This window comes from Drosophila innubila, assembly GCF_004354385.1.
Source record: "Drosophila innubila isolate TH190305 chromosome 2L unlocalized genomic scaffold, UK_Dinn_1.0 4_B_2L, whole genome shotgun sequence".
Classification (NCBI taxonomy): domain Eukaryota; kingdom Metazoa; phylum Arthropoda; class Insecta; order Diptera; family Drosophilidae; genus Drosophila; species Drosophila innubila.
In genome coordinates this window covers 14,886,948-14,899,086 of record NW_022995372.1, presented here as the reverse complement: position 1 = coordinate 14,899,086, position 12,139 = coordinate 14,886,948, and the positions used below count along the sequence as shown (strand labels likewise).

Here is a 12,139-nt window from a genome sequence, read left to right as displayed (position 1 = left end):
TTAAAATACACTTTGGGGGCTTTTTCATTTAGTGCCCCATAAATTAGGCAACGGACTTTTTGCAACTCAGGCAAGGGGCAAAACGTGGCGACAGTTAACTCTCCCTCCCTCCCTTCCTCCCCTCATACAGCCATGTAACCAGACAGTCAAATCCATAGCCTGGCCTGGCAATTAATCTGCCCGGGTCACGTCGGCGCCAGCTAAGTTAAAAATTCAAAAGTCAAAGGGCTGGAAAGGACCAAATAATGGGATAACTCTGCAATTTATAATCAATGTGGTTGGACATGATCGAACACTATACTATATAAACAGCATAAGCAAGTACGCGGGCTTATGGGTGCTTTAAACTATAAGATACCCTGTAAAAGTGCTAAAATTTAGTTAAACACAAATTTTGAATCTAATGGAAATGTCTTAAGTTTTAATTCTTAGAAACTCATAGCTGCGAATTCAATTTATTTATAAATAAAAAAGCTGCTTGATAGCTTAATACGTCTTCAACTTGATGTCAACATTTTTAATCTTTAATAGCTTAAAGATTATTATATTATAGATATATTTGCAATGTAATGTTAAAGATTTATTGGCGAATGTAATTTATTTGATGCGAAAATCGAATATTTATGTATAATGCTTAATAATCCTAATTAATCGGTAAGTTTACATTATTGAATTACCGCTGTTATTGACAGGTGAATGTTATGTTAATTGATAAGTTTAAGAAATTAACAATTTGTTGGACAAATTTTTAATATAATTAAAATTATAGAATGTAAAGCATTTCTGTTCACGGACATAAAATGGAAAATATGGCGATCTGCTATTAACTTTTGTGGAATTTAAAAAATTAAATTAAATTAAAATTTGTAATGAACATAAACATATCTGCTAATTTCCTCACAGAAACTTAACAGTACAGTGTTACACTGTGTGTACACTGTAACTAAAATTTACATTTGATTGCAAAGTTAACGGTTAAACAAATTTGAGAAGAACTTTGGAAAAGTATACTTTGATATTATCAACTTTGTGGTATTCGTTGCTGAAGTGCGAACTTCAAATGGTGCAACGGAAACACAATTAGGCTGAGTGCTGGTCACATGTCCAACTTTGGCCACAAAAGTTCCCTATAAATTGCTACTGCTGAGCTAAGGAGGTTCCTTCGGAACAGAGTACAGACCAAGTCCGAGACGTTTGCCACATAAATTCAATAGCCCAGGCAATAAGTGCATTAGCAGCATATTTTACAGATTGGCAGACACGTCGCTCCATGGGCTACGTTTCGAAACCAAACCAACTGGGGGCGTGGCAGGGAGGGAGGCTGAGGAAGCAACCACGCCGAGCAAGCAGACAACTGACCAGACACTCGCTCGACCAAAAGTAAGCCACAAATTGCACGAGATCATAAATATTTCAAGCATAAAATACAAAATATGCAAAAGTTTTCCATTTTCTTTTGCTCTTTTCGCCATTTGCTTTGCAGTTGCCATTTGCCATTTTACCATTTGGTATTGCAGTTGCTGCCTCTTCTATTCCGAGATAGTATGCACGACATCAAACAAAATAAGAACAGGAAAAGAGCTTTTAGATTGGGAACATCGAAGTTCAAATGCACTTTCAATATGCAAATTTGATAAGAAAAAGAATGCAATTAATCTTGACTTTAATAAAAATGTTAATACTAAATAAAATATGGAGAAATTGGCAAATGTATGTGAAAATATATTATTTTACAAAAATAACAAAAGAATTCATCCAAAAGTTGAGTTTTTCTTCACTTATTATATTTTTCTTGAATGTGAAAGTAATATGCTAAAAATCAAATAAATTAATATGTTAAAAAATTATGAAAATTTGTGTCTGATGGAACGATCCTTGAAAAACCGCAAGGATCCCAACTTGATTTAGGTAATTTACAAATTCATAAAAAATTAAAAAAAAGATCTTTAATTTTTTAATATCTATGTATTGTATGTACCCACGAGTACAATGAGTGTTCCCAGTAAGTCCTCTTGCTTCACCTTCAGGGCTTTAGAAATACTTTACAGTCTATTAACATAGCTAAATCACCTAATGTTAGAGTATAGAACTGTATTGCTAAATTCTCTTTGACAGGAAAGAGCAACTGCAGCAGCAGTAGGAGTTGCAGTAGGTGGTGGGCAGCAGGCATTGAATCTCTTTCTCTCCCGCTCTCTCTCTCTCTCATTCTTGGTACTTGATTCCGGACTTGGCGGCACGTGCACACCAAATGTTGAACGGAAGTTCAAAAAGCGCAAGCAGCGTGTAACGGTACCCAGGAACGGCTTCTACTGTGTATGGTCAGCCGATTGTGGCAACAAATTGCAATAAGCAATTTTTCAATTTTCAATTTTCAATTTTAGACGCGACCATCGACGATACCAAGCGGCGGGTGAACAAACGAAACGACATGCAGAGCACCAAAAACCCAACCAAGACCAGCAGTCAGGTCATAATTCAACAAGAAACACTCACATCCACGTCCGACTCTCAGAGTGTCAGATTCCAGTCACCGGCAGGCGGACAAGACAAATGTGTGCCACTTAAAAAGGTTCCGCCAGTTGACACACAGTTGGCCCATGTGCACAATTAATAAGTAATCTATGGGATTTAGGAACTCTTCTTTCAGTATCTTCCATTCCAATTTTAACTTAGGTTTCACTTGAATGCAAAAAAAACTATTAATACGAGACGTTGTGGAGCATTACTCTAGAGTTCCTGGCTCAAAAAGTATTCAAATATTCGTTTTAATTTGTTTAAAGGGTTTGCTAAGACCCAAAATCTTTTTAAACAAACTTACTAAGCTGCTGATATCGACTATTATTATTATTCATTTAATTAATTAATTAAATTTACAGAGAAAAAAAAGAAGAAAACAACTTGATATGATAAAAAGAATTTAAACCATTTAAAAAAATGTCTATTCAATTTATACTCAACTTTATCAATCATTTGTATTTAATAAATAATGTTTATATTAATATGTTTTTTTTTTATTTGCGCCAACGTTGAATCGTGAACATGGCACCCAGACATAACCACATAATTATGAGAACAATGAGATATGTGGAGATGATAGATTGTTCATCAGAATTTCTTAAAATGAATACCATATTGCGATAATTATGTTCGCAATTCTCACAGCCATTGAAGTCCACATCGACAAAGTCATCCTCACAGGATTCACCAAAGAGTTTTAACTGTCCACGCACCGTCCACACAAGACTGAGCAACGGTATTAACAGACGGCACTGAAAAATCATGGCCAATAAAGTAATACAATTTAAGCCGCTTACAATCAATTAAACAAATGATTTGTTACTGAACGCACGGGCTTATAGACAATTGGGTTTTATAGCACAGTCTGCAGCAAACGCATTAAGTCGAGATTTAAGTACATTCCCAGAATTGAAACATGTCGCTTACAACGATGGAAAAAGTTTACTATTGTTTATAGATAGATTACAATTGAAATGTGGAGAAAAAAAAATAATACTTGCAAGTATACAAATAAATTTTGAGAAGTAGAAACACGTTTGGAATCAAAGTAAGAATCAATCAGATGTTCAGACATCATTTAGTTAATAAATAAAATATATGATGAGTGTGATTCAGACTCATATCTTAAGTATGATTCAAATCGATTCAGAATCATAACTTAGAAATATTGTATTGTACGTATTTATATTGGTCATATAAAGTAAATACCTAAATGTTTTTTATATTGACCAAAGATAGATCATAGTTTATTTAAAATATCTTAAAATTTTCTTTTTCGTAGTAATTGGCTGTAATTTGATATATAGATAAGATTAAATTGAGTACATATTTGATCAATTCAAGAGAAGGTTCAACGTCATAAATTAAAAAATTAGCTAAAATTTGTTATGTCGATTAATTAGATTTAAATAAAGATGTATAATATACTAACCTTTAAATACACACCATAGATTGATCGTGTGTATAAAGTTTAAATCAATATTGGATTGATTTCCAACTGCATATGTACCCATTCATAATTCAGAAACTATCTTATGAATGCAGCTGAAAATTCTTATGTCAATCAAATAAAAAACAAATATGAAAAGTTTGATGTGTTTAGTTTATCATATATCTGTCTAATTCCACATCATGCTCATTAAGCTTAAGATCTATCCACTTTCTGTAGAGCAGCACATTTGAGTAAACTCCCAGCAGCTGAGGACCATCGCAATTTGTGGCACGCGCCAGAAGTCCAATAAGGGCGAACCTATTATTGCTGTTGGACTGGAGGCACATGAGAGGAATGGCACCCGGATCGTCGCACACAAAACTGTCCTTTTCGCCGCCAGCACAGAGTAGGGTGTCATTTAGGGTAAAGTGCCGTCCAAATATGGTCATTCGCAACTTGGAAACGCACTGATCCCGCGGCAGCACGAAGAGGGAGGAACGCCGTAGTAGCGTTCTGTTCTTGAGGAAGTCCCCAAGATGCCAGCCGGCAACATAGCAATCTCTGAGGTTGTGAATAATTTCGGGAGACGGCAGACAAATCACATGCACATGGGCAGTAAGTTGAAAGGGTTTCTCGTGGCTAATTAGAAGCAATGCCAGATTATGACTCATCGATTGTGTGTAATTTGGATGCACCAACAATTTATGCACTGGTCGTGTCTGATGTGCAAATGGTTCCAACTCCACAGCTGCATCCCATTCGCCGGCTACAACACGCAACTCGTATTTTCTCTTGCCGTGGACACAGTTAGCCGCCGTTAGCACCGCTCCTGGTGTGATAAGAGCACCACTGCATAGATAACCACCTTTATCATAGATGGCCACCAGCCAGGGAAATTCGCCAAACTTGGCCTCCTCCTTTGTGGATGTATACTGATGCAAATGAAACCACAAATCCACACGAGATCCACACTTTCCCTGCTGCATTAAGGTGCCATTGTGGGACCTGCAAATGGAGAGCTGTAAATTTAAAGAAAATCCGATTGAATTCAAAGTTTAGTCCCCCAATGCTTTTAAGTTAAATTTCATATTTTTAATAAGGGATTGCAAATCAATTGTCATTAAACTCAATAATCTTTTTTAAAGTTTTTTATGAAAATTAATTTTATTTTTGTTAATAACAAAATTATGGAAAATTAAAGGAAAATTATAATTTTTGTTTTAAAAGGATCACATAATTCTTATTTCTAGTAACACAATTTAATTTTTAATAGAAAATATCAATAAAATTTGCTTAAACATTCATATTTATAAGTATTTAGCGATACGGTCTATGATTTACTTCGGTATTTGAACTTATATTGAACATTTTGAAGTCAATTAAAATGATAAATAAAGAATTCTCTCACCGTATCTTTTAAATGGCAGCACTTCTCCCGATAGTTACAATGTAAATGATCCCGAAATGTCCGATTGAGCTCAGGGTAAAACTGTCCATCTAATCCGTAACTCTCATTGCAGAACTCATAGGGCACACAGTGTTTTTCTGGAGCGCAGGATTTATAGGTAACACTACAGATCATTGGCGGGATAAGCATTATCATCACCAGCACTTGGAAAATTATCATTTTAACACTGTCTTTGGGGCCTTTCCTATAAAAGGCTATCTCAAACCCGATTTCAGACGATCTGTTGTGATTGTGATGAATACAGCTTAACGTCTGAAAATATTTTGCTCGGTCGCAAACAAAGCAACCGCTTCGCTAATCCAACCAATACTATGTAAATGCTCTATTAAAACAAAAGCTCTTTAGCTTTTAGGTACAATATGTTATCTCTGTTTTAATTGGTCTTGTTATACATATATTTACCTAATTTAAAGTCACCATCAAATGAAATTCATCGTTGTTGCATCTTACTTCAAAATACTTAATTTCTTTAATAAAATTTCTTATTCATCAACGGATTGTTAATTTGCAAATTTGTCAATACATTGTGAAAGTTTCAGGAATTGTTATTATTAAAAATTAAAACTTTCTGGATTATATATTATTGTTATACTGCTTAAACTATTATTTCTGAATTAAAGAATTCAATAAGCACATGGAATACAGGGATTATTGCAAGAGTTTATATACTTCATTGTAAGACTTTCGGAATACAAAAAAAAAAAACATTTTAACCACTAAAGCAAAAAATTTTAGGTTTTCGGTTGAAATACGTTTTTTTCAAAACCCCGAATAATTTAAGCTCGTGTAGAATATCTTAAGATAATGAGTATTACAAGTTCGACTTAATGTTAGTCGTTTGAGGGTTCTTAATTTCGTGTAGTTGTTGTTTAAGTATTCTTGCTTTCTTTTTCTACCGACATCAACACGTATCCGTATCTGTTACGGAGCATTAGGTGGTGACGGCGGTACAAGATTTGCGTCAAAGTATCTTAAGTGCACGTAAATTGAATAAAATTTCGACAAGTTTTAATGCTACAGATGCGCATGGAACATGACAGAAAGATACAGAGCGAAAGAGAGAGAGAGAGAGAGAGAGAGTAAGAGAAGAAATGACAGTTTGGGGCCTCCGGTTGAATGGGAATCTGAATGTGAATGCGAATACATAGCTCAATAGACAGACAACACGAGTGAATGTGTACTTACTTACTTGTTAGACTGCAGCTTGTATAGCTGAGATTTACGCAACTTAAACAGATTGTCAACAGGAATTGTTGTCGAGGACAGGTGACGCTCGGAAAGTACAACGTTGTGTGTAAGACACGCGCCAAGTTCGAATGTGCCCCCAAGAATGTTAACTTTGTCCTGCAGAGGTCCTGCAGCAGATCCTGTGCCAGTTCCTATAATGTAAGACTTAATTTGTTAAATCGTGTTCAAACACTTTTAACAGATGTTATCCTCAAGGAAATTAAATGTTATTGCAAAACGCCCCCTCAACTAAATGCTGATTTATACTCATACTATATGTATGGCAATTGGATTGCAATATGTAACCCGCCGCCCATACACGCCACTTTGTTGCATTGTTTTGTTGTTTGAAGCTTGTGGTGAACATGGCCAATAAATATGAACATTTATTATACGCCTTTGTTGAACGAATCGGAAGTTCATTTACCATCACACAAACAATATATTATTTTATAAATTGCAATCTGATTCCCGACTTTGACCTATGGAAACATCATGACAAAAAAATAATAAGCACATTTTGCAATAACCGTAAAATATGCAAATGACGTCAAGAACAAATGCATTTTTAAAAAAATTTAATCTGAAGTGTTAAAAATGTCAAAAAAAAAAAAACAAACAATATAATTCATCAGGGTAACGTTTAACTAACAGTAAAATGTCTTAAAAATAAAAATAACAAAATTTACCTACACAACTGAGTAATATACAACAATTGTCTAAAAATATTTTCATCAACTCTTTTTCCATAAAAATAAGTATTATTTTTAATATGCAAACAAAAAAACCTTAAACAAAAAACCTTTAAAATAAAATTTTTAATCGATGAATAACTCATTACAATATATTCTTTTGAAAAACTAGGCCAAGACTTCGTGTAGAAAAAAAAATTTGAAAAAAACAGCTTTTAACATATTCATATATATTAACAAAGTTTTTTAACTAAAAAGTATTAATTTAAATGAGTTAATTTATATACTTTATAAATAAATTATAACATTTTCAATTATTTTAAAATGTAAAACAGGCTGATTTAAAGGTTAGTATTCAATTTGCTTAACTTAGAGCATTTCTATTTATACGGATTTTAAGTATTTCTATAAACTTTTCCAAAAATAGAATCTTAATCACAACTTGCTTGACTACTATTCTCTTTTTCAACTACTGTTGAGCATCTAAGCTCTCTTTGTACGAAAAGAAACTCAAATGCTTTGGCAACGCGCATCTGATATTCACTCAACCCAAATATGAGTGGAGTGAAATGCTACAAATGCAATGGCTGTTCAATTCTCTTTACAATGAAGCACTCCACTCAAGTGCACTTAAGAGAGACGAGTGCAATTTCAGACTGCGAACACACTGAGCTGATTTTAGAGCGCTTTGTGAGTTGAGGAGAGTCCCTGTTAATACCCCTTTAAAAGTGTTCAAAGAGACGAAATAGCAACTTCCTCGAATCAAAGAGCTCCTGTACCCATTGAGTACCCAGGAAAAATATAAATTCTACTTTACTCTAACTGAGGTTCGTGCTAATATTTACAGTTTATGACAAAACATCGAGCTTTTTTATTTTAATTATAATATAATAATTAATCGTTATGGTATCGAAAGCCACATCATTTGACTGTTTATTACTTTTCGGAATCAGATTACTATATACCAAATTGATATTTATCAGAATAATTCTTGGAAAAAGAATATTGATTAATTATAATCCTGAAAATTAAGTTTCATACAATTAATTAACTAATTTTAAAATTATAACTATACATAAGAATTCAGTTGAGCCAAAAAAAAGTAAACAAAGTACAGGGATCTATTAAGTTTGTTTTAAAGTTTAAAGAGTCGTTTTATACAAACTACGGTATAAGAAGTTGATTAAAAGTAAAAACTTGAGATTTAATAGTTTGAATTTTAAAAATTTTAAAGGTTGGGACCTTTTGGCTTCGACAGTCGGAAAATAATACAATTTTCGAAATTAACAAAATTTGAATACAGAATAAATAAAGAGGCCAAGCCATGAATAAAATGACATTCCGCTTAAAAAACGGTAAATTTTTGCCAAAGTTATGACAGTTCGAAGTTGATCAATTCTCTGACCTAGCTACTTTACAAGTCACAATATTTCTTAACTTTGACATGATTTTTTACAAGAAAATGAAAGGCCTCAGAATAGAAGTTGATTAAAAGTAGAAACTTAACATTTTAAATTTTGAATTTTCAAAATATCAAAGGGGGACCCTTTCCATAAACGTGGAACCATGGCTATAATGGTCGAAAAATAATAACATTTCGGTTCCGATACCGGTTACGGTGTTATTCCCTGATTTAAATAAAATTTTCATCATTGCTCATAAATTTCATATCTTGCCTTTCACAAATCTTCACTTAAACTGCAGTGGTTGAACTAGGGCTTATAGCAGCATTCATTTTAACGTCTTTGTTATTAAACTAAGCCCAATTATAATAATCTCAACCAAACTCTTTAAATCACATCGGGCAGGTTTTCTCAACCGACACTCCATCGATTTTAATGATTATTGTCTTACCGCCGCATAATTAATTCAATTATGTAAACACCAGGAGTAAATAAAAAAACCAATTTTCTTATTTAAAAAATTTTTATGGGCTTCAGAAAATGTAACGGCTTTTGATATTATATTTTCTTCATTTTGAAGGATCTAGGTGGGTGCAACTGCAGATATCAGATATATTAATGGAAATCAATCATTGAAATTACCGCCCAAGAATTTTTGTATAAAACTGTGTTATAAATGTTCGTATGTTGCTATAGAAATACTCTGAAATGGTGTTAGACTCCTTACCCCACCGCAAACCACATTTCAATAAGACGAAGAAAAATGTTTTTACCATTTTAACATAGTTTAGTTTTATTCCACTTAAAAATGAAATCAAATTGTTTCGCATGTTGAACAAAAAAGTAATCTACAAGCAAAATGATATGGAAACATAAGAAGCATACATGAATGTATATATGTGAAAATATCTCGTACATAATATATTGTATTTACTATGCAAATTAATGTCTCATTATGATTAGCAAGACTATCCATTAAAAGCAAAGACCATTAGAATTGTATCTATTGCCCACTCGAATGGACAGTGTTGGGCTGCTGAGAATTGGGGGGGAGGAGAGAGGTGGTCATCTCTGGATCTGTTTACTGGTCAATCTCAGGCAATATCAGTCCATGCATTACGCTGTCCAATCCAGTCCTAGCCAGTTAATGCAACGTCACAGCGTATCGTTGAATAGTCGTTTGGGTTTCTTATAGTTGGGATTGATGGGTCCAGGAAGGACATGTGGCTTCAAAGCACTCTTGCCAGGCTGTCGATTTGCATCGTATGGCAACTGTGGCGACAGCTTCAACTGCCGATAATAGTCACTTTTTGGATAGGCGCTATTGCACTTGGTCATAATGCGAACTCTTTTGCTGCCGCTGTCCGTTTGTGGTGCGCCCATACGAAGACGTTGTACTGGATTCTTGGGCGTGCTCTGCGCAGCGAGTGGATTTAGCAATAGTTTATTGTTGGCCTGTTTTAGTTGCACCTTGCGTGCGGGTACAAAGAAATCCTGTTCACCAGGCTGCAGTGGCTCATTCCAACCGTTGGTTGCCTTCGGAGTAGCTTCAGCAGGTGCAGTTGTAGGTTGTTCTTCCTTGGATGAATCTACGGTTGGTTCCACTTTAGGCTGCTGCTTGGACTGCTTTTTGGACTGCTCCTTGGGCTGCTGTTTGGACTGATCCTCCTTTTGCTTGAGCTGTTCTTCTTTCGGTATTGGCTGCTCCTCCTTGTGCTTGGGTTGTTGCTTGGTTTGCTCCTCCTTCTGCTTAGTCTGCTTTTTTGCCTTCTTTGCCTCCTGTTTGACTGGAGCTGCCTGTTCAGCTGGTTCTGGTTGCTCATCGTTCTCGTCCACCTTCTCCACTACCCAGGCATTGTTTATGCTGGAGCGCACCTTCTCGTTACGTTTCACTTGCTTCTGCAGCTTGGGCGACATGGCTTTAGCAAGAACATCATCCAGATTTTCCTCATCGACCTCTTCAAAATTTATGGAACTCAGAAGACGCTTGCGCTTGGACTTGCTCAATTTCTTAAGGTTGCGCCCAACGCCAAAGGTGTCCTCTTCGAAGTCATCTGCTTCTGCAATCTTCTGCTCCACCATCTCGGCCAGTGTAGTGCCCTCTGGTTTAGGCATATTGCGCACACCCAACGGAAATTCACCACCAGCATACGTCTCAAAGATGTGGACCAATTTGCGGAGTCCTTTGCGTCGTTTGCTGTTGTAGTCCTGGGTCCGTAGCAGCGTCTGCAGCTCGTCCAGCACGCAGTCAGCATTAAGTGGCAACTCAGGCATAAGTACATCCACATTTCCCGCACGTGGATCCAGGGATGTGGATTCCGGCTGTTTGTCTTCCTCCTCCTCCTCTTCTTCATCGAAACCCGAGTCGAGTTTCTCAACATCGTCAATTGAAGCAGTGGGAAAACCCATTTCCTTCCATGCCTTATATTTTTCGCTGTATTCTCGGCCCAGCTCACTCTGATAGAGCAAGTGATAAAGCACTCGCGTGCGACACTGTGCCACCAATTTGGCATCCCTTTGTGTGCCCACATAGTGTACAAACGGCCTGAGGAAGAGATTGACCTGGGCGGCGGTAATTTCTTCATTTGCCGCCTTGGCCAACTCCTCAAAGAATACGTCCATGTAGTGCATGGTGAGTCCACGGGACTTTGGTTGCTCCGCGAGCACAGATTGCTCCATGGTAGCATTGAATGTCTTTATCAATTCTGGAGACCATTTGCTCTTCTTTAATAGACGCAGCATATAACGCAGCATGCGACGCACAAGCATCAGAAATTTATCCATACGCCACTGATCGATGCCAAACCATTCCTGGCACATTGTTCGCATAAATGCACTGAAATAGGCCAGACTGCAGGCGGTGTTGCCGCCAAAGCTGTCCACCATTTGGGCAAGTTGCTCGGCCAGCTCCTCCTGAACCAATGGCTTGTCCGACATCCAGACATTGTAGTACAGACCCTTCCAAATCCTCATAAAATCATCCTCTGTGAAGGGAAACGAACTGACTGCGCGCAGCTGAAACCATTTCCTCAGCTTACGTATCTGGCGATTGCGCTTCGTTAAGTCATTGCAGGCCAACGCACGCACTATTTTCACCTCCTGGGCAATTACCAGCAGCTCTTTCGGCACTTTGGCTTGTGGCACGCCATCCTGGTCCTGGTCCTGGTTTTCATTGTCGTCGTTGTCTATGGCAGCCACCTGAGCGCTGCGCTTAATTGGCCTTTTTCTTGTTACCATAATTGATTATTAACAGAATGACCGGAATAAGTTTTCTTTTTGCAAATTCCTTCGGTGTGTATTGAATTTATTTGACTGTTGCGAGAGAGAGGAGGGCGCACGTGTTGTGCGCAGTGTTGCCAACCTTTTACAGGAAAAAGTAGCTATTTCTGGCTAGAAAGCA

General features: G+C 36.4%; 2 protein-coding genes across 3 annotated transcripts; both read right to left on the bottom strand.

Moving 5' to 3' along the window:
- Window positions 1-4,088: 4,088 nt before the first annotated feature.
- Window positions 4,089-5,629, bottom strand: LOC117780708 (phenoloxidase-activating factor 2). Of its 2 annotated transcripts, none has more exons than XM_034617339.1 (2): window positions 5,358-5,629; window positions 4,089-4,968 (listed from the first exon to the last, which is right to left on the bottom strand). In XM_034617339.1, exons 1-2 carry the CDS (start codon window positions 5,574-5,576, stop codon window positions 4,117-4,119), a joined length of 1,071 nt encoding a protein of 356 aa, XP_034473230.1. In that variant the 5' UTR covers window positions 5,577-5,629; the 3' UTR covers window positions 4,089-4,116. The 2 variants fall into 2 exon arrangements, with proteins under 2 accessions (XP_034473230.1, XP_034473231.1); XM_034617340.1 differs by having other exon boundaries at window positions 4,089-4,954; window positions 5,358-5,428.
- A 3,876-nt stretch (window positions 5,630-9,505) lies between these two features.
- On the bottom strand, window positions 9,506-12,085 carry LOC117780979 (ribosomal RNA processing protein 1 homolog). Its single transcript, XM_034617683.1, has one exon. The coding sequence runs from the start codon at window positions 11,974-11,976 to the stop codon at window positions 9,895-9,897; it is 2,082 nt and encodes a 693-aa protein (XP_034473574.1). The 5' UTR covers window positions 11,977-12,085; the 3' UTR covers window positions 9,506-9,894.
- Between the last annotated feature and the right edge of the window lie 54 nt (window positions 12,086-12,139).

What these genes read in the sequence shown, in the direction of transcription:
- LOC117780979 (XM_034617683.1), bottom strand. Translation starts at nt 11,976, where the DNA reads ATGGTAACAAGAAAAAGGCCAATTAAGCGCAGCGCTCAGGTGGCTGCC.
- LOC117780708 (XM_034617339.1), bottom strand. Translation starts at nt 5,576, where the DNA reads ATGATAATTTTCCAAGTGCTGGTGATGATAATGCTTATCCCGCCAATG. An exon ending in GCTGCCATTTAAAAGATACG is followed by an intron (nt 4,969 to 5,357) that starts GTGAGAGAATTC and finishes TTAAATTTACAG; the next exon opens with CTCTCCATTTGCAGGTCCCA.